The sequence below is a fragment of the Halichoeres trimaculatus genome, unplaced genomic scaffold, assembly GCF_033239565.1.
Source record: "Halichoeres trimaculatus isolate MK-OKI-2021-1 unplaced genomic scaffold, fHalTri1.1 fHalTri1_scaffold_20, whole genome shotgun sequence".
Lineage (NCBI taxonomy): Eukaryota > Metazoa > Chordata > Actinopteri > Labriformes > Labridae > Halichoeres > Halichoeres trimaculatus.
This window is the reverse complement of record NW_027437198.1, coordinates 17,052,556-17,073,699: the sequence shown is the minus strand read 5'-3', so window position 1 is coordinate 17,073,699 and position 21,144 is coordinate 17,052,556. Positions and strand designations below refer to the sequence as shown.

At 40.7% G+C, this 21,144-nt stretch overlaps 2 protein-coding genes across 7 annotated transcripts in view; one reads left to right on the top strand and one right to left on the bottom strand.

Moving 5' to 3' along the window:
• The window catches only part of mrtfbb (myocardin related transcription factor Bb), a 69,061-nt gene extending 53,401 nt beyond the window's left edge, over positions 1-15,660 (top strand). For 2 of the 6 annotated variants that reach the window (XM_074696869.1, XM_074696868.1), the window contains exons 5-17: positions 4,959-5,024; positions 7,659-7,714; positions 7,805-7,880; positions 8,111-8,272; positions 8,425-8,573; positions 9,459-9,584; positions 10,345-10,589; positions 11,085-11,220; positions 11,312-12,136; positions 13,662-13,772; positions 13,858-13,986; positions 14,081-14,141; positions 14,221-15,660. In XM_074696869.1, coding sequence (XP_074552970.1) covers positions 4,959-5,024; positions 7,659-7,714; positions 7,805-7,880; positions 8,111-8,272; positions 8,425-8,573; positions 9,459-9,584; positions 10,345-10,589; positions 11,085-11,220; positions 11,312-12,136; positions 13,662-13,772; positions 13,858-13,986; positions 14,081-14,141; positions 14,221-14,663 — 2,585 coding nt within the window. In that variant the 3' untranslated portion in view covers positions 14,664-15,660. Of the gene's footprint in view, positions 1-1,232; positions 1,649-4,082; positions 4,157-4,958; positions 5,025-7,658; positions 7,715-7,804; positions 7,881-8,110; positions 8,273-8,424; positions 8,574-9,458; positions 9,585-10,344; positions 10,590-11,084; positions 11,221-11,311; positions 12,137-13,661; positions 13,773-13,857; positions 13,987-14,080; positions 14,142-14,220 lie in introns of those variants that run through there. The other 4 variants (XM_074696867.1, XM_074696866.1, XM_074696865.1 and 1 more) reach the window with 4 other exon arrangements.
• A 3,908-nt stretch (positions 15,661-19,568) lies between these two features.
• Positions 19,569-20,961, bottom strand: snrnp25 (small nuclear ribonucleoprotein 25). Its single transcript, XM_074697080.1, has 5 exons — positions 20,560-20,961; positions 20,346-20,436; positions 20,056-20,161; positions 19,894-19,968; positions 19,569-19,801 (listed from the first exon to the last, which is right to left on the bottom strand). The coding sequence occupies exons 1-5, from the start codon at positions 20,755-20,757 to the stop codon at positions 19,744-19,746; spliced, it is 528 nt and encodes a 175-aa protein (XP_074553181.1). The 5' UTR covers positions 20,758-20,961; the 3' UTR covers positions 19,569-19,743.
• Positions 20,962-21,144: the final 183 nt, after the last annotated feature.

Genomic DNA, 21,144 nt, shown 5'->3' with positions numbered 1-21,144 from the left:
GTTTTTTTTAACCAACTCTTTTTCATGAGGGAAAAATGGTTATTATTCCACATTCCATACGCTCCAGCTCCTCTTCTGTATTTCCATACTCTTACTTGACATTGTTCAGTACTAGCAGTGTGTTATTATGACATATCACACCTGACTTTAGCTTTCTGGTTTAACTTGTAGACCCCATGTTTGTGTTGGCCCCTGTAGTTTGTCTGTCAATGGACCACAATTGAACAAGTTTCCTTTATTTTCTGAACTTTGCGTCTGCAATAGTTGTAAAAAGTGTCTGCAAGCAACTTATGTTTGCTCCTTGTTGTTGTCTTTTTGAATCTTTACACATCCTCTGCACAGTTAAAGATTCAAATGAAGTGCTGTGCTTTAATGATTTTCTTTTAAGATGCTATGAGGAGGATCTGCTTATATTGGACTGCATTGCACCTTTTGGCCAGGAGTCCCACACGCACTATCATGAAGATGTGACCTTTAACAAGGTGTGTGTTTGTTTTGGAATTACATAGGTTGAACTGAAACAACTTTACTTATACAACCCAATGAGGTAAAGTTGTTATCAAAAGTTACTTAGTCCTACAGAATAACTGCTGCATGTCAGTTGGAATGGACATGATCACAAACAGCTTAGCACTTTTGCTAACTTGAGTCCTCTATCATTCTCCTGTCAAGCTTCCTTTATTCTTATTCTGTCTGACAGTTAGGCTCCTGTGTCCACCATCAGTACAAAATTAGACCCAGAAATCATTTACAAGCAGAAAAACACTGATCTCTCTTCTCACTACTAAACTTGTCAGCTGGCGTGGTGTTGTCATAGAGACTTGGACGTGCTGCATATCAATCCCGTCCTGCTCGACTCGATCAGGAAGCTAAGAAGTAGCATTTCGAAATAACCTAAATTGGTGTTGATCATCTCATTTTAAAGTGTGGATTATGATCAAGCATATATCTAAAAGGGAGACTTTTTCAAGATCACTTAGAAACTCCTCACATTTGTATAAGTTTTGATTAAATTTCACACAAATCAATGTCATTACTTTGTAACTATGTAAAAAGTCATAACTAATAATTTAAAATGTTTTTGTTAGATAACTTCATGTTCCCCCAAGGAGCCACTGTGTTTTTGTTTGTCTTTATTATTTAGTGCAACAAAAATTTTTGCTAAAAAAAAAAAGGTTTCTCACAGAGAATTGCCAACAGCTTGTTTTGATCAACTTTACATTAGTAGCCAGTCAACAATCTGCTCCCCTGCTGAGGAAAAATGTCAACAGTTCCTGTGGGTTTTCAGTTGTAGTTTGATGAGTCTTCTGACCTCGTGAGGGTTAACATGAGCAGCCACTGTGTTCCCTCCTCCTGCCTGACATTGACTGAACACACACACAAACACACACACACTCTCCCCGCTGAGGCAAGCACACAGCCAAAGAGGAGAGGAGAGGAGAGGAGGGACTGTTTGCAGCCCTTTGGAGCCAGCTGTCGTTCGCTCAGAGCTGGGTCTTTACTTTCCTCCCCTGGACTCCCCTTGTCCTCTCCTGGCCTTATCACTCCATGGGACTCCAGACCTGGCCGCCCAGCAAACCACCTCTGTCCTCCATGGCCTGCCTTGATGTGGAGACCCCTTCCATCTGCAGGGGTAAATTCAAACCAGGTGCTTTTATTTTCTTCTGTCTGACATTCATGCACTTCCCCATCTTGGTGTGATCTTTTATAAACTTTTGTTGTCTCTCGTTGATCGTACTTGTTGTGGCGGGTTGTGGTGACGTAGATGCAGCCCTGACAGGAAATGGCAAGGTAATAGTGAAGATCAACACAAGACTCGTGCCAAAGAGAGATAACAGACACATTACTCATTCATTTTATCACATCACTGTCAAGAGTATGTTTGTGTTGGGTCACTTTTTTGATGCCTTTAAAAGTAACTTTTCATGTCATATATGTAACATGCTCATACAAATAAGCTGCTGGTCATTTTTCTAACCCTTAGCATCTTTTGCGACAAAATTGGTCGACTGTGTTTGGAACTTTTTAGTAGACTAGACCTTGGCTAATATGGAGTCTAGCTGTCATTAAGTGATGATGAATTAATCCCAAATGGCAAGCAAAAGCATGTCCATTCTGTCTTCTAAACATAAAGATGTAACCTTCCTATGTTCAACCTTCACTCTAAAAAGCAACGCAACAGTATGGCAGCACATGAATCTTTCAGGCCTGGTTCTTTAAGGATTGAAAATACAATATTGTCACTGGAAATGTGCCAGATGTTAGCCTATTGCAAAAAAACCAAGAAAGTTGTTTTTTATAAAAGTTATGCCTCCAACAGAGCACATATCCAATCATGAGCTTTGGGTTGGCAGATAAGATAGCCAATCAGTTTTCAAGGGGAGATCAAATATATTGGTTGACTCCAGTTTTTAGATATAAATACAAAAAAGAAACTCATGGGAAAGATAGAGAATCATGTATTTAGATCTGGTAGGAACCAGTTAGTGTCCCTGTACCACTCTCAGAAGACATGTAAAAGTTAGAATAAAGCAAAACTACAGCCACCTAATACTTGTCTGTTGAGATTAGATAAAAAACAAGTCCTCATTGATTTCCTTTCTGGACATCCTGCAAAATGTAAATGTGTAACCCTTAAATAAATTATTAAGTCACTACGTAATTATTTATGACCTGGCTACTTGTAACTGTTAAAGCAGTGTCAAACTGTCTGCTGGTTTAGAGGCAGAGGAAACACACACTCATGTGGAGCTGTCACCCAGCTCCATTGAAAGTCATTTTCTGCAGTCAGAATCCTAAGTGCAAGTGCTAGTGTTGGCATCAGAATTTGCAACTCTCTAAGATGAAAATAGTTCAATTTTTGGAAAACTGCCATGCTCATTAACATCACTTATTCCACAGTGACCAATCAAAACCAACAGGAGGCGGGACTTCTGCTATTAACTTACGAGGGAGAAACTAACACTTTTGGGTAATTATCAACTACAAGTCTTAGGTCTACAAAAGCTGCCAATGCTATGACTCCAATATCATAAAGTTTTGCATTTTCTTGATAAGATTTAAGTGAATTAAAGCAAATATGAAGTATACATTGAGTGGTTTATAACAGACTTAACTGTCTTTACTAAACCATCTTACACTCTAATGCCCAAGGCCAACTTTTACTATCCAGAAACAATAAGAGCCAATGAGAAGTACTCTTAAGTTTTGAAAAAAAAATGGTGGACACAGTCCCTCTCTTGTCTGTTAATAGGTAACATCAACTTTACCGAAATGAGTTTATGTCTGAAGAATGAAATGTACATCCAGGTGGACACAATGGAGTTTTAGTCTATTCCCAAACCTATTTCAGCTTTGTTTGGAGAAGAAGTATCTGTAGTCACGCTACACGGCTTTTGGTGCTGTTTCCAAAACGTTAAAAAAGAAAAAAATCTGATGGGAGACCTCCAGGGATGATTTGCTGAGAACAACATGGGTCTGAGATTAGAGATTACATCAGTGGGCAGGGATTTCAGACAAACTCCCTCTCTCTCTCCAAACTCTGTTTATGCTCTGCTGGTGAGCAGGAGAGTGGAGCCAGTTTGCATCACAGGGAGGTTAGCCAGGGTTCAAAGTAAGCACAAGATGACATGAAGTGAGGAGGACCCCAGGCATAAGGTGAACCCCCAAAACTGTTGCTCATATTAAACCCTGAAGGGCAGCTTTTGTTGTTACTGATATGCAGCCATGTCCACTCAATGTTCTTTCCTAGTGTCGTTTCTCAACTCACTGAAGATCTGCACAAAGTAACGCTCATTTTTCCCAATCTCCTTGTTTGATCTCTCTAAGACTGACCACAAACACCCCCTGGCCTGGGTTTCTAATAGGAAACACAGCAGGCAGGGCAGGCACAGTGTGTTCTCTGGGCTGCTCTTGAGAGTCCACTCCGCCTCCCACCCTCTTGCCTCAGCACTTGTCACTCTTCGTTCCCTTGCCCACCAGTGAAAGCCCATGAACGTCCCCTCATCCCTTCGCACAACCAAAGATCCCACCCCCTTACTACCCCCAAATTTCATAGTTCCCAGGCCTTGTTCTCACAGCTGCCCAGTTTATTTTTGCTAGAGTGAGTCACAGAGGCCTGTACAGACACAGCGCCTTTCCCAGGAGGGTCGAGCAGGTCTGTGTTGTGTGTGTTGTGTGTGTGTTGTGTGAGTGGGAGTAACTGTTTCCCCTGAGCCATTTAGTAAGTCTAGCGAAGGCAGCTTTGCTCTGCAACAGTGGTGACAATGAGGGTCTAATGTAGTCCACAATGCTGCCTAATATGTCATAGTCAACATTTAGCCACTTGTTTCAGATTGTTTAGTTTTCATGCAGTGTTATTCTGCTGAAGTCACACGTCCACGCTCATTTGTTTATTCATGTTTATACTGAGATCTTGCCACAGTTTATGTTGATGAGAAAATAAAATCAACGATCCTCCAAGTACAGCATGTTTGGCTTGAACAAAAGACTCAATGATTTCACAAAGCGTGTCACGGCTGAAACCATTTATAAAGGCTTTAATAACCAGAGTAACATGGCTGTTGCTCTCCTCAGTTTAGCTGTTTTACTTCCTCTCCCTCTGATTGTAGTCCAACTGTAGTTACTTGTTCGGCGTCTTTGTGTATTTGCATCCCATGCTGATATTCTGTAGTCTCTCACTGGGAAAGCTTTCAGCCTGTTGCATTGCTCTGTTTGAGTCTAACCATTGTAAACCTTGTGGCACCTTAAAAACCCAAGATAAAAACCACACAGGAAGTGAATAGGATGTCTGTGGTGATGACCGGAGTTTACTGCAGGGCCTTTGAGGTAGCATATTGATTGAGAAATAATAGGTGCTCTGTTTTGTTCAAAGTTTGGCATGACGGTTCATGGTTGAGTCAGCAGACTTGGCTCTTATTAGTAAAAGCTGAACTCTGACCTCTGTGTCTTTCCTACAGTCCTTCAGCTCTGTCTGCAGCAGAGGAGGACTCGAGAGCAGCTTGTGGAGCAGGGCATCATGCCACGTGAGTATTCACTTTCTACTTTTCAACTTTCAACTTGTCCTAAAAAACAAGATCAGGGTAAATGGATTGACCAATTAAAGAATATGAAATCTTGAGAAGAATGCCAGAACAACTCAAATCTTAGTTTCGTTTTTGTCTCTTATCACTTCCAGCGAATTATCTTTGTTCATTGATTTCTGCAATAAAAGAAATTAAACTTAAGTATTTTTTTAAGAAATAAACCTAAACTTCTTCATAACATTTTAAACGATTAACAGAGCTACTGAAAAATGTCACACTCTTTCTTACTCTTTTAAGAATAAACTTGTATTTTTATGAGAAAAAAAAAAAGTTAAAATGTTGTTAGAAAAGAATAGAATAATAATAAAATAAGTATACATTTAATTTATAAAGCCTTTTTCATCCAAGGTTCTCAAAGTGCTACAACTTCCTAAAAACAGAGAAACAAGAAATTAGAAAAGATAGAACGGGGACATAAGACAATGTAAAAGAAAAGAGACATTAAAACAATTAAAAACAGCTTAGAACAGACAATCTTAAAAGTATCAAAGTTGGCCTAAAGTTTTGCTATGAAGAAATGCCTTTAGTTTCTATAGAATAGAAAAGAATTGAATAGAATAAAATAGTATAGAACAGACTCTGAAATCTGTTATGGACTCAGTTTTGATATAATGTTATGACAATAATTTCAAAATCAAGCTGTAATTTTAGGAATTAACTTTAGATTATAATAAGAATAAAGTTAAACCCCTGCCAGTGAGTGGGAGTGGGTGACAGCATTAACATTATAAGACTGGTGCAAACCCAGAGCCATGAAACTGTTGGAGAAAGAGGATCATTTTGAAGATAAGAGCAGTGAAAATGCCAGCACTTCTGTTTGTTTATATGTAGGACTGATAGAAATGCAGAACCTCTTAGCTTTGGTCTCTTTTGCTTTGTCTGCCATCATTTTGTAAACATGACACCGGGGCTTTTAAAGAGTCTGTATGATGTCATGTCCTGCCACTAGAGACTCACTCTTCCCTGCTCTGCCCCTTAAGATGATTGTATGAGGAAGAGGCTTTGTCTCATAGTGTGACTCATGTGGACATAACAAATGATTTAAAGATTTGACTGGGATAAACCATCAAGCAGCATATGACTGCTAAAGTAAAGGGACAATCTTTATTCAGACAAGCCAGCGTTTGATGTGAAAAAGTGGGGCACACTTAGCCCCCCCCTGCTACTCCTTATAAAAGATGAGCTGAATTTGAGTCAGAATCATGCCGACAGTTAGAAAGTTAGACAAAAAAAGGATCAAAGCTCTTCCTTTTCATCCTGATCTCCTTTGAGAATCCTCCTGCAGTCGTGCTTTCAGCTCCTCTCTGGCTCCACACAGGCCCATGAGTCAGCGACTGAGCCTTCACAGGAGGTCAGTCATCCCCTCTGTGGCCATTCGCTGTTGCTCCCACACTTCCAGGCTTAAGCTAGGTATGCAGTGGGATTTAGGTGATGAGCAGGAATGTTTTGCTTCGCTCCTCTGTCACACTCCCTCCCTCAGGCCTCTGTGTCCTTAAAGCAAACAGTACTCGTCATTGCAGAGGTGAGTGGTCAGTGAGCCAGACTCTTGTGGAGCTGAGTGAGTTCATTCTGCGAGATCAAAGTAAATCTGCACCAAACAATTTCGCTGCTGGAGTCAGTCGGGCTGGCACTTCCTGTTTGACTCTCATGAGTTTCTGTTTGATAATGTTACACTCATGCAGAACAAAAATGATTTACAACACAATTCAAGATCTGTTATGAAATGATACAGTTTGAAGCTAAATAACAAGGGCACTAAACCTTGTTTCAAGGGGGTGGGGGCTGTCTGGTACCCCCAAAGTAGCTATTCATTAAAACACCAAAAATAAAATACCTACTTTTTTTTCTTTTTCTTTTTCTTTCCCTTTTTTCTCTTTTTTTCCCTTTTTTCTCTTTTTTTTCTCCCTTTTTTTCCTTTTTAAAATAAAATACCTACTTTTCACAAACTGGTCCCAGCTGTTGTCTCTTTAAGGCTCCCTGCTCCTCAAACCCTCTCCCTCTGATTGGCCAGCTATTTAAAAACCTGTCAGGGGCAGAGCAACGGGACAACCTTGGTGGTGTTTGAGGCCCGCACCTCAAATGTGTCACGATCCTTAGGTGATGACATTAACATTTCAGCAAGTCATATTAAGATCTTAAGAGGATCTTGTGCTTTTTTTTTTTTTTTAGAACAGGTGGCCTCATATTTAGTGTGCTGCTTGTGATTCACTTTTTGTGGACTTCAGTGATAGGTTGGATACCAGATCCCATGTTCTGTGATCCTAAAAACAAAGCATCCTCTAACATATCAAACTTGTGTGAGCTGGTGAAAGGGTCATGTAGTGTCATTATGCTTTGAGTGGGCAGAGAAAAAAAAGCTATTAGCATGCATTCCATTCAGTCCATTTACCATGTGTAAACATCCAGCTGAGTTTGTTGTACACAGGAATGGAGCCTTGAACTTTTCAGGAATCATTTACTTCCAACTGTGTTTCCATTAAGTCACATTTACAGTCTAAAAAGCCCTCAGTTTTTCCATGTATTTAAGTTTCTAACCTGAAGACTGATTTACTTTGTTGATTTACCTTCTTACAGCTCTGAAAACACCTGCTGCCTTCCATGAACAGATTCGCAGCCTGGAGAGAGCAAGGGTAAGACTGTCTGTTAAAATCATCATCCTGGAGCTCATGGATTTAAGCCTTCTAATAACATTACCAAAAATAATATCTATCTTAAAACAGACTGGGAACTTCTTAAAGCACAAACTCTGCAGCAGACCTGAGCGCTCTGAGCTGGTCCGAATGCACATCCTTCAAGGTAATCATCTTCTTGTGTGTTCCTACTAGATAAGAGAAGGAATTATTCATCTAATGACCCTTACTTCCTGTATAATTTTGTTTTAATAAGTCTGAGCCAGATAAGTCTATGAGGTTGATGTTAGTTTGTGAGGTCCAGCAGAGCCTGCAGTGAATCACTCTGACAGAGCTGTTAGGAGGCTGACTGATGCTGGCTGGATCTCAACTGGGGATCCTCTGTGTATTTATCAGAGACGCAGGCCGAGCCCTCCCTGCAGGCCACACAGATGAAGCTGAAGAAAGCCAGACTGGCGGATGATCTCAATGAGAAGATCGCCCAGCGGCCGGGACCCATGGAGCTGGTGGAGAAGAACATCCTGCCTGTTGAGTCAGCTGTGGAAGAGGTTATTAATGGTATATACTCAACACTATTACACCCTTAGCTTAACAGGCTTAAGTCTGTAAAAATATTATGTTTGAAGCTTTTCTCACGTTTAATCATTGAAAATCACCCTAGTGTGATAAAAAAAAGTAAATTAACTGAAATTCTGCTTGATGCTCCACAGGTGATAAGACAAACAAGGAACTAGATATTTACAGCTTTGATGAGGACAGCAGTGATGCTTTATCACCCAAACAGCCTGCCAGCCAACAATCTCCCAGCTCTGCCTCTCAGAGAGAATCTGAGGTGACTGAGGCTTCCAATTCCTCTCAGGTATGCTCTCCTTTTTAGGTAAACCAATACCGTAACTGAACCAACCATAACTCAAACTAGCCTCCAAGTAAAAAGTAGCTTAATCAAACAGATGTGAAGGTTAAAGAGGGGGTATAATGATTTTTCGTATTTTGAGCATGGATATTAAGAAACAATATTAGATGTTTATGCTAAATGTGAGCAGATTTTCTAACTGCTACACATTTATATCTTGTTGAAATCCCCGAATCTGTCCGTAAACTGCTTAAAATGGCCCGTTTTAAAAAAATAGCATGAGAGCTTCATAAGATTTTAATGAGACTTGCTGAAATGATGAGGTCACTCCAAAGGGATCTACAAACTTGTTCACTTGTTCAAACACTGGGGTCTTCTGTGACAGGCCTCCAGACGGTTGGCCAATCAGAGGGAAGTGGGTATGAGGAACAGGAGTCTTAAAGAGACAGCAGCTCAAATGATGTGTTTCAGACACAGGCTGAAATAAGGGCTTCCTAAAACACCAGTGTGAGCGAAGTAATGATTATTTTAGCTTGTTTTTATGAAAATCTACTTCAGGGGTACTGGAGCAAAAATAAAAAGTAGAGTTGAAAAAAAAAAAACAGTAGCTTACCCCCTCTTTAAACAACTGTTTTATTTGTCAAGGAACATTTTTTAGTTTAATTTATGTTATTTTTTGTATGAGTCCATGATGTTCTGTCAAGTCTATTTTTGATTTAGTGGAACGTTTTGTTCTCATTCCTCTAGTTTTAAAGAGATTTTTTACGAATCTGTTTTTAGTTATATAAGTGCTTATCTCCTCTTGCACGGGATGATGCTGAACAGGCGTGGCGGCTTCACTGTTCTTACTGACTGGATCATGTGGATTCTCTCTGTCTCTGTTTTTCTTAGCAGGGCCCACCAACTAACTCACAGTCACGACCAGAGTTAGTCGAGTCTGTCTCCACCAGCGAGCAACAAGAACCTTCACCTCAGACTGTCAGCACTGGTATCACAGCGGGACCAGTTCTTATGAAGGTGAGAGGAGGTGATTTTAGATGTGTGAGGTTTTGTGAAGTTATTCATCTGCTATCATAGTTATCATGTGACTGGTTTACTTCTCATTGAAACTGTGTGAAGCAGTGTGATACCAGAAGATGGTGTCAGGACTGACTGTTTATGAGTGGGACAGTCCAATGAAGCTCAAAGAACAAAATCATTTTAAGTCATTTCACAAAAATTTTAAGCTGATGTCTGTGCCAGCCACATTTTGCCTTTAATTCTGGTCTAATGAAAAGCTGGCTCTTGTTGTTTGTGCTGTTTAAAATGTAAGTCAAAATTCAAAAGAGGGGGTTGTGCTGTCATCATAAGCCAGTTATCCTCTGGGAATAAGATGAACCCTCCCTTCCTTGAAAAATAGAGGACTGAGGTTGACAAATTGGAGGGTGTGTGCTCGCTTGACCGAGCTTTGGTTTTTAGTTTCTTTGCAAAAACCCGCAGCACTTATGCCAAGCCATTTTCATGTGTATCCTGTAACTGCAGGTGTAAAAACAATAGGCCTCCATTTCCACAACCCGTTTCCTCATCCTGCTGTTCCCATCAGGTGTCAGAACACTGCTCCACCTTAATGCTACCAACTATCAAGACCAGCTACCTGCGCCAAGTTTGATCTGTTGGTACTGGCAATGCTGATAGTATACCTGATAAACTGGACTGGGATCAGTCACAGGGCTCAAATATCCTCCAGATGGTGCACTCTGGTTTTACATTCCCCTTTTTTCTGTGTTGTGCTCTGCAGCAAAGCCTTCCCAAGCTCCCCAGTGAGAAAAGCCGCAGCAAAAGGAGCAGAGAGTCCAAGCCACGGGTGAAAAAGTTAAAGTACCATCAGTATATTCCTCCAGACCAGAAGCAGGAGCTCAATGAAATGCCGATGGACTCGGCTTATGCCCGCCTCCTGCAGCAGCAGCAGCAGTTTCTGCAGCTCCAGATCTTGAGCCAGCAGCAGCAGTACAAGTTCCCGACTGTCCCTCCTGCAACAGCAAAGTACGTCCCACACACAGCAACTGATAGGGCTCAACAAACTGTCAAAGCTGATAGTGGCACAAAGTTTCTCATATGGTTCCTGGAAAAGCACCTTTATGTTGAGGTTGCATGCATGAAGTATGTGTAAACATACAAACCAGTGACACTTATTATTTACCTGCAGCATTTTTTGTTGTAACATATTAATGTTTAAATCAACAAACTGAAATGATTGCATAGGAAAATGTTTAACATTCAATTGCAGCCACAGATCACTGTTGCTATTTATATGCAAAATGCTTCATAATTTAAATACTCACTTTTAATAACCTCAAATAGTCCAGGATTAGTTTCAGATGAAGTAATACACAGCTGCTATCTGTCTACAACACTTTTAGTTTCCTGCCGCCTGCTTCCTGCACAGACCCTTTGGATGAAAAATAAATAACATTGGTTGATATTTTGGATCCTCTCTTTAATCTGTACTCCCTCTTTCCTCCCGTCTCATTACAACAGACCAGCCACTGAAGTGCAAACCAGCTGCTCGGGTGTTGTTTTAAATGGAAACTCGGCATCGACCCCTACGCAGCCTCTGCACACGCAGACCAACCGCAAACTGGATCACTTACCCACTAATCTGGATGAGATGAAGGTGACATGCTGCTGCCTCACACAGTGTTATCACTCACACTTCTAAAGAGATTCAGAAGTGTTTATAATAAACCTGTTTTATTCATCGACAGGTTGCGGAGCTGAAAATGGAACTGAAACTCAGATCTTTGCCTGTTTCTGGCACTAAAATAGATCTGATAGAAAGACTGAAGCTCTATCAGGAGAACTCCAGCGCGCAAACTGATGCTGTCAAAGATGCATCAGCTGTCTCTGCAGCCCCACAGCCTGAAAACACAAAATTAAGCCCTCCTGTGTCACCTATTGCCTCCAAGGTGTCCACTCTGGGCATAGAGGACTGCGGCGTGGCTGCAAAGCTTACAGACAATCCATTTCCAACTCAAAGTGCTCTCTGTTCAAACTCCCTTCAGAGAGCTCAACCAGAGGACTCTCCCACAGAGATCAGGTCCTCTGAGAAGGACAAACGTCTCCATGAGAAGGAGCGCCAGATTGAGGAGCTGATGAGGAAGCTGGAGCAGGAGCAGAGACTGGTGGAGGAGCTGAAGATGCAACTGGAGGTGGAGAAGAGGAGTCAGCAAGGAGACTCTCCTCCTCTAGCTCCTATCCAGGTGAAAGAGGAGAACGGGAGTCCCTCAGGCTGCTGCAGCTCTCCTGGTCTGCCAGTGTTGATCAAGACAGAGGAGGCTGCAGATCAGAGTTGTGTAGCTCCTCAGAATCCGTTTGCAATCAGCCACCAGACTGAAACTGTGCAGCCAGTTCAGGCTGAAGCTCAGATCCTCCTGTGTGCATCTTTCCCTGCCAACAGCATGAAATTACACACTACTGTTAGCAGCGCAACCACAGGCCTCCTCAAGACCTCTGGACAGATGCCACAGAAAATAGAGGCCTCAGGAGCATTACAGCAGCAATGCAGGACTCAGACTGAGCCTCTGACAAAGGTAAGAAAACACAGTAACTACAGCACAAGCTGCTTCAGTCTGTATACAAGTTTGCTGTCACAATCAGTAATAATCCTGCATTGCTTTAAAAGTTGAGGGTTTTATGCCTGTATCATAAAGTTTAGGCTATCAGACACAAAAACAAATGACTAACAAACCCTGTCGTGAGCATTTGGCACCAAAGTTTAGCACAGCTGGCTAGTACTGTTCAGTCGAGTCCTGGTGCTCACGTCTGAGTAGAGTCTGAGTCACCAGAGGAGGATCTGTGACAAGTACAAGCCAAGGCCTCACTACCTGAGTCAGAGACTGAGTCGATTAGTTTTTATTAATATGAATCATTACAGAGAAGCCACATGGTTTAATCCCTTTACTCATTTTAGATTCTGATGAAAGTTACTGATGCGTGAATGCACGATGCATCTCTTTTAATTAGGAGAGTGCACACAGTGAGATCACTGCAGGGGTTGAAGAAATGCAAAAATCCTGCAGCCACACTGCTGTTTGCCAGGGTTTTTTGCCCAGAAAGGTAAATGAGGTACTCAAAACCTCATTTACCTTTCTGGGCTAGTTAATTTGAGTTTGCCTCCATCTTTGAATAATTAGTTTTAGAATAGAATAGAATAGAATAGAATAGAATAGAATAGAACAGAAACTACTTTATTTATCCCAGAGGGGGAATTCAGGAGTCACAGCAGCAATTAAGAAAACAAAAGTAAGAAAGTGTATAGTGCAAAAGGGTCCATAAGAAAATAGATGATGACAGCTTGTCTATCATTCTCCAGTTCAGCCAGTCTCCACCTCCACAGGGTCCAGGACCGAGCTTCTTTGGCAGTCTGTTGTGTCTGTCTCCCGGATTCTGTCCACTCACAGCAAGTGAAGCTCTTCCAATGTGGCATTGTTGTCTGGTGTTAGCTTGGTTAGCCATGTCTGTGAATAGCATGATGCAACTCTGCCATTTAGTATTCCCTCTGTTGCTGGGTTTGCATGGCTAGCTTGTCCAACTTATTGGAGATAGATCTTACGTTCCCAGTAACGATGGATGGAAGGACAGGTCGATGCCGTCACTTCTTAGCTCACACCTGAGAACCAGCACGTCATCCTCACCTCCTTCTCCTCACCTTGTGGGAAACATCAGGCCTTACACCAGTTAGCATTGACATGCTACAGGCTGCTAACAGCTGATTTCACATGCAAACAATGCAGCCATGGTTACACGTAGGAAAAATAGTTAAAATATCACTGAAGAAAAACCCAGTTTGGTGTCCATGACCAACAAATGAGCCATACAAAGTAATAATCTACTCCAAATACAAAGAGGTAAAAAAGAGACGAAAAAATTACAATAAACGCACAAAGAAGAAAGAGCTGCTGCAACAGGCAGCCACAACCAACAGGGCAGCATCTAGCCTAGCTTTGTTACATATCCAACATGCTGCACTTATCTTGCTTGCATGGAGTCAAAACAAATCTTCAAAAAGCAGAATGCATCACTTGTAATGTCACACCTTCCTGTATCTCTGTGCAGAGCTGGAGGATGGATGGTACAGCTCAGAGCTTACTGAGCACATTCCAAACCACTGGATGTCCCATGGGAGCCTCCTCTGGCCAAACTGGCTCCACAGAACTTAAAGACAAGGTAGAGGATGATTCTTCAGTCTCTTCTTCTTCTCTTTATGAATGCATTTTACAATTTGTATAATGTTTATCTTATTTTCTAAAAGTCTTCCTGCACAAGCCAGCCTACGCTGATCCTACAGCCGCCAAAATTTACCAATCACTTGAAGTGCAAAGACCCGCCACGCTACGAGGATGCAGTTAAACAGACACGCAGCATGCTAACAGCTATTCAGGTGAAGCCCAAACACATTTCAGCAAAGTTTACCAACCCTTTTGGTTATCACTATAGCTGTGAAACACTCTGTTCTCTGTTCTGGTTTTCTGCAGGGTCCCTCTGCAGCCAGCCAGCAGATGGACGACCTCTTTGATGTGTTGATCGAGAGTGGAGGTGAGGGTTAATCAATCCCTCAATCATTCAGATGTCACATGTACAGTCAGCTCATGATTCTCTGCATTTCTTCTTTCAGAGATCTCGCCCTTCATCAGACAGGATCCCCCCAGCCTGGACAAGCCTCATCCTGTAACTGCCAGTGTAACCACCCTTCCCATCAACACCGTGTTATCCCGCCCTCCACCTGTGGTCCAAGTGGCCCAGCTGCCTGCGTCACCACATGACCCTACATCCAGCAGCTTAGTATCTCTAACCTCTGACCCTGAGCTGGAAACCCTCCTGGACAGCTCCTCTGAAGCTGAACCACACACACTGAAGCTGATAGAGGAGTTACACTCACCTGTTGTTACCATGGACTTGGACTTAAATGAAAACGGCAGCATGGAGAATATGGACTGGCTGGACCTTACCCTGTCTGTGCCAGCAGAGGGAGTCAACCCTTTGGACATGTCAGCACCTGTGGGCGTCTTTTCCTCTGACTTCCTGAACTCACATGAGCTGCACTTGAACTGGGAATGAGTGCCGAGGAGGGGAATTTTTGCAACCGTCTGACTTTTTTATACCAGAAAGACTACATTTTTTAATCTGAGGGAAGACATTTTTATCCTTAGCTCTTAAAGGACTGGACAGCTTAGTTTTGCTATTGAAACATCAGTAATAAGCAGTTTAGCGGATGAGAAGTTGTGTTTGTTCACTCTGTGATTGTACAGGGAGCCTGACGTCAGACGAGGGCTGGTACAGTGAGACAGACTTGGCTTTAAAATGTCAGTTGTAACTTAGATTTTCCATCTCTTCTTGCGTTATTGTCTTACTTTGTCATTTGAGCTTTATGAATGTAAAACCCTCTGAAGTTGGTGGGAAATGACCAGGGAAACAGATTTTTCCCAGTGGACAAACTGATGGAGAAACACTGTAAATGTGCGAGCTGTTTTATAGCTTTACATGATTTTCACTCAAAGGTGATTGTTAATGTTCTCTGTGTATGTACACTTGAAATAAGAACCAAACAGGAGTGTGAAAACAATTTGAGGTCAAAGCTACAAAAAAGTGGTTTTCAATAGAAGAAACCAGTTTCATTTTTGTTCCAAGAACTCTGAGGGTGAGGCCCTAGAAGACTGAAGGTTCCTGATTGGTAGAGCACCCACAGTGTTTTTATTTCACCCACAGCTTACAATAATTTTTCACATAACTGTCTTGTCAAACTATCTGAAATATACAGAGACAGAGCTCTTACTGGAAAAGTTGAATCCATCAGTATTAACAACTTCTTTTAAAATTGAAATTAGTTTCTTCAAGATGAATAAATGTGCAGCTGATTTCTGTTATGGTGCCATTTGCTGGACATTTTTTTAGAATAACCAGCATGTTCCTGTTTCTTTTCTGCTTTCTTACGCTGTTAAATGATCATGAAAGTTGATTGAATATTTTTTGAGAAGGGCACTGTGTTCTCTTTTTTTTTTTTTTTTTTTTTTTTTGTATTCCTCTGTGTTTTTTGTTTGGGGGCAAATGTAACAATCCGGGGCTCATTTGGGATGTGAAATAAATCTGTAGTTTGTAGGTACATCGACTGGTCGCTTCTGAGTCTGTTGAATGGTTTTGACTGCAAAACCATTGAGTTGTTTATTGACAACCCTTATTGGGGGGCACTCAAATCCTGTATAAATGTGGACCTAATACAAAGTGCACTCCAGTTCGACATAACAGTTTCTGTTGAAAGGGTGCATGTTAAAACTCGCTTTAGGGACTGGTTTGCTGGAGAAGCAGATTCTCGCTGGTTCTGAGGGCTTCACTGAAGAAGAAGGCACTGATCCTGCTGCGAAACTTTAAGTAAAACACCTGAAGATTCAGCTCTATTGAATTTACCTTTCTTAATAGAGGTATTTTTTATTCCAGCAGAACACAAGAAATTTTATGTACATCATTAATGGCACATCAGTTATTTTCGAGAAGACATTTTAAAAATGATGCATACATACTCTGTTCAATAATTCTGTATATTCATGCCACTCAAACTGTGCAAACGGCCCACCACACAGAATTCCAGTGGCAGGAGAGGTGTGTCAGTTTCAATGTCAGAGAGCCTTAGAGAAACAGTGACATCTACTGGAAATTTGCATTATTACAAATCAAAGTGAAAGGGGTGGACAGATCAAGTTGAAATTTAATTTAATTATTAATTCATCATCTATAGCTTATCCTGTTCCGGATAGATCAGGATTCAAGCCTATCCCAGCTTGTTTTTGGACTGTAGGAGGAACTGAGTGCCTCACACAAAGGGAAATCACACATGCAAGTCTAAAGGCCCACCTTTCCCAAACAAGGATTTGTACTGGTGACCTTTGTGCTGCAAGGCAGCAAGAAGTGTTAACAAGTGTGCCACAATGCTGCCCTCATTCCCTCAATTAAATGTTATCGAACACATTTATAAAAGATAGAAAAAAGACTCAAAACATGGTCTTCCAAGAGTTTGAGCAGGGGGTCTAATCAACTATTTTAATCTATAAACCTTCATAAAAAAACAGTATCCACTTTCAAAAAACTTGAACAGGTCTCGTAACAGGAGTTAAAGAGTCAAGGTCAACTTATATTATTACACTTTTGATTTAGTGAAAGATCAATTTGCATCTTGTGTGTCATATAATACACATTTACATACCGACAGAGTATTAGTCACAGTGACAAATGCTAGCCAGTCGTGTGTGAATGCATCGTTTTGTTTCTCCCAACACTGATCTTCATCCTGCTTGATGAAGAAACATGATGTTGACAGTGAGATCCAACACAGTGGCTGTGTGAAATACAGCCTCACCAGTGAGTCAACGGCATCCTGTCCAAGCTTCAGCTTTCTCCGCCGCTGCTTTCCCTCAGAGCTGTTGGATGCTCTTAATCGCTGTTCGACACAAGGGGCATCTGTGTTTGATGGATTTGAACCTTTTGTCGCAGAAAGGAATGAGGCAACATCCAACTACGCCACTGTAATTATGGGAATAAAAAAGGGGAAGAGTATAAAATGAAAAGTCAACAAACCTGGAAGCAACAATGGCTGCACAAACAGAAACAACCCCATAAAGGTCTGATTATGGTTCCCATGCAAATATGTCACCAGGATGGACGGAATGCTGCCATACCCGACGCAAGCTATAATGAAACAGGTCAGCCAGGTAACACTGCTGATAGAGGTAGAAGTCTCAGTCATGATAAACTGACGACACTCCGGACACTGAGTCCTGCACGAGCTGGAGGGAAGGTTTTCCAAGTCCAGATACACCTTAGGAGCTGTCAGAGGCAATAAAAGAAGACATGTGAGAAGAATTTACAAGGGTTAGATCAAAAGTTTGGGTTATCTACTTTAAAGAGGGGGTATAATGCTTTCCATATTTTAAACATGGATATTAAGTAACAATGCTGGATATCCATGCTAAAAATAGGCACATTTTCAAACCACTGTGTATCCATAGGTTGTAAAAGTCCCTGAATCTGTCTGTAATCACCTCAAAATGGTCACTTCTGAGAGTAGCCCAAGATCTTTACAAGATCTTAAAGAGACTTGGAGAAATGATGAAGTCATTGATTAAGGATCTCATAACTGATGCCTGATATGTTGGAAGGGTGGGCCTGAAACACCAAGGTCTGTGCATAGATCTGGGCTTCCAGAGGGCTGGCCAATCAGAGGGAAGAAGGTTTGTAGAGCAGAAATATGGATTTTTGGTTGTTTTCAATCATGTAACCTACAGAGACTAAAAATCAATACCCCCTCTTCAAAATCAACCACAGTCAAAGCAAACTGAGTGTTTAACATCACTGACTCACCTGGGAAAGTAGGTGGAGCTTCAACAAAGAAAACATTTGAGCTGGAAGCAGTTTGAGCAGGGTAAGTCACTGGGCTGGATGGTTCACTAACATCTACTTAAGATGAGAAAATCTTTTTTTTAGAAAAACTGAGGGTGACAGTTGAATAACTTCCTGCTGTAAACACAGACTCACCTTTCTTATCATTCCTCTTTCCATTAGCACTAAGAATTTTATCAAGGCTTTTTTGGAGTTCAGTCTCCCTTTCTGTCAGTTGATTAACTTCTTCATCGATGCTGCAATCCTCAATTGATTCTGTCTCCTCTATTTGAAACAGAAATTACAGGAAGAGAACCACTCAGAGTCTTCTGACTCAATTAGAGTGTCTATGTTGAAGATACCTGTACCAGCAATTTTAACAGTAGTTTTACAATACCTGTTACTTCAAAATCATCTCGACACCTCAGCTCCTCAATTAAGCTCTGCATTTTTTTCCTTTCCAGGAGCTGATGCTTCTTGAGTGAAATACGTTTTAACTCTGCAGCGATCTGTTTTGGCTTTGAGTGAGAAGAAGTCATGATGGCACCTGGAATCAAAGTGGGAATCATTTGAAGCCGTTGTTGTTATCAGATTGTTTAAAGACTGGATAACATTCTTGATGTGAAAAGATCACTGAAGTTTCTTTTCTTTTTTTTTTCCCATTGCATCCGCAACATTTTTTTTTTAGGTTCCCACCTGGTTGTAACTGTACCTCTGTGCTAGTGTTGCTTTTGAGTAAAAGCTAGAAATCCCTTTCTCTTACTCCAATACAGTCGAGGTGGATGCTATAGTTAAACACAAATACATTTCTTACAAAATAGTGTGATTCATCCAATAAACTGGGGTGGTTTAGTACGGCTGAATAAAATAACTTGAATGTAGGATGCATTGATAAAAAACAGTGCATTTTTAACTCACTAAAATACCGAATAAAGATGTGACACAGGTCATTTTAAGAAAAATACCAGCTTTTACCAATTCCCCTTTTCAAATCCAACACTTTCATTAATATAAGAGAGATGAGGTATACAGCAGAGGAAAAATTAACCTCTCTGACGTTTTGTTTTTGTTTCATAAAATTGAAAGGTAGACCTTCAGGGTCAATCCAATTAAAGTCCTTCTATACTTTCAGAAGGAAAGTTATTTATCAGAGTTTTTTTTTTTTTTTATAAGTGCTGATTTAAAGACACTAAGTACTGTCAGAGATTTTCTAGTGCTTCTACCACTAAAAGTGTTTCTATAAACATCATAATTAACCATTAACACACTGGTAGCAGAGGATCAGGGCAAATAAATTTCATGTTATTCACTACTAACATCTAAATTGCCACCTTTTCATTAAAAAAAATTTCATGTTACAGAAATATACTTAAAAAAAGAATGTGTGTTACCTTCTTCACCCAGCTGAACCAAGCGAATCTGCAACAGGTAATATTCAAACTAGATCAACAAGAGCTTCTAATGTTCATTTATAGCAGGAAATATTCAAATCCCCTGTGCTCTTTTACAAGTGCGCTCTCAGGGATACGTTGCATGGTGCTTTCAGTGAGATGAACAAATAAAATGAAAAGAAACAAATTACTTATTTTAAAATGTATAAAGTTTTAATATTTGCAGGAAATTAAAAACAACACACTCAACATAATTCTGAAAATCTGCACAGATTATAAAGAGCTTCTGGATGGATGCTTGGGATCTTTAATTTGAAACATTTCAAAATTGAGGGGCGTTGCCACTCTGCAGGAGATGGTGTCTTTCCCAGCTGAACACGTCACTTTTTCCTGAGCTTCTTCATAAATGTCACTTCATCTCTGTTCCTGATGCCGTAGCTAAAAACAAAAGTAAACAGAGAGGGGGGTGTCAAACAGCTGATTAAAAGCCAGCACATTATTCAAAAGAAGAGATACGTCACTGCACTTACTCTTTCAGTCTCATCTTGTCATCGTCAAGCTTTTCCCCCTGAAATACTAAATGAAAAGTTCTCCACACATATCTCCTGAAAATACAGAAAAAGCAACACATGTGAATCAAAGACTATATTAACAAATTACCTACATGTTGCTGTGTTTTTAAACATAGTTACCAGCTGACATGTTTCACCCCGCCTTCACGTTGTTGTTTCAGTTCCATGAATCTGCGAATGGCTTTCTTCAGGTCCAGGACGGTGGCATTCTGCACAACTACAATGGCTGTGTGGAGAGACATCTTTTATAGCTTATAGGTTATACATAGTGAGCAATAAAAATCTAATTTTGATTAAACAAATTAATTTTGATTAAATCAATAAACCATGTAAACAAGCACCAGGAAAAACAACACACTTTTACCAACAGAATAACTTTTGTTGTGTTTCTAAATTAGATTATTTCTTACGCATTACTTCTCCATCTGCCTTCAGGACTCTTACAGTCATGGCCTGTCCATACTCCAATGCAATCTGAGAGTTCACCTCTTCCAGAGTCACCTGATGAAAAGAAACACCTCAGTTCTCGAGAAATGTATAACTCCTCTTCAACAACAGCAAAGACTTGAACAGCATTCACTTATCTTTCTGACTTTTTTTGTACCCTGCCGAAGCCAAACCAACCTGAATTGGGAGATCACAAAGCAAAGGGTCCTGCACAAGTCTAGCAAGTCCTTCTTCGAAAATATCCAGGATCTCTGAGTGAGGAAGAGCCTCCTCATCCTCCTCTTCAAAGTTAGGGGCTGTCAGATCTTCTTTTTCCAACTCTTCATCTTTTACAGACACTTCTCCTGTAACAGTGTCCTCACCTTGTTCTTCCATCACTGGTCCGACATTAGAAATATTCAACGTACAACCAACTGCTAAATGCTAGCACATTACTGGTTTCAACGTCTGAAAAAAAAAACTTTGAGGGTATGCGAGAAACAAAAACAGAAAAGACAAAAGCAACTTGCATTCTCGTGAAACGGCATCAAGCAAGCGTAGTAAACACATGACTGGTGCAGGCAATTAAACTTACCGGAAGGAAAACGTAGAGCATTACAAATAGTTCCGATAACACGACAAAATAATAAACAATTCAATATATTTAGCTGTTACTAGAAATAAAATCTGTAAGCTAATTAACTCTGTGATTATTATATCTTTAATATTTTGTTGTTATATTTATCAAATAGTTATCCACCAGTCGTCGAGCTTTTATAAACG

Excerpts from the sequence above, each read along its gene's own strand:
- snrnp25 (XM_074697080.1), bottom strand. The coding sequence starts at position 20,757 with ATGGAAGAACAAGGTGAGGACACTGTTACAGGAGAAGTGTCTGTAAAA. Across the intron at positions 20,437-20,559 it reads TTTGTGATCTCCCAATTCAG|GTGACTCTGGAAGAGGTGAA; the intron begins GTTGGTTTGGCT and ends TCTTTTCATCAG. Across the intron at positions 20,162-20,345 it reads GGCAGATGGAGAAGTAATGC|CCATTGTAGTTGTGCAGAAT; the intron begins GTAAGAAATAAT and ends CTCTCCACACAG.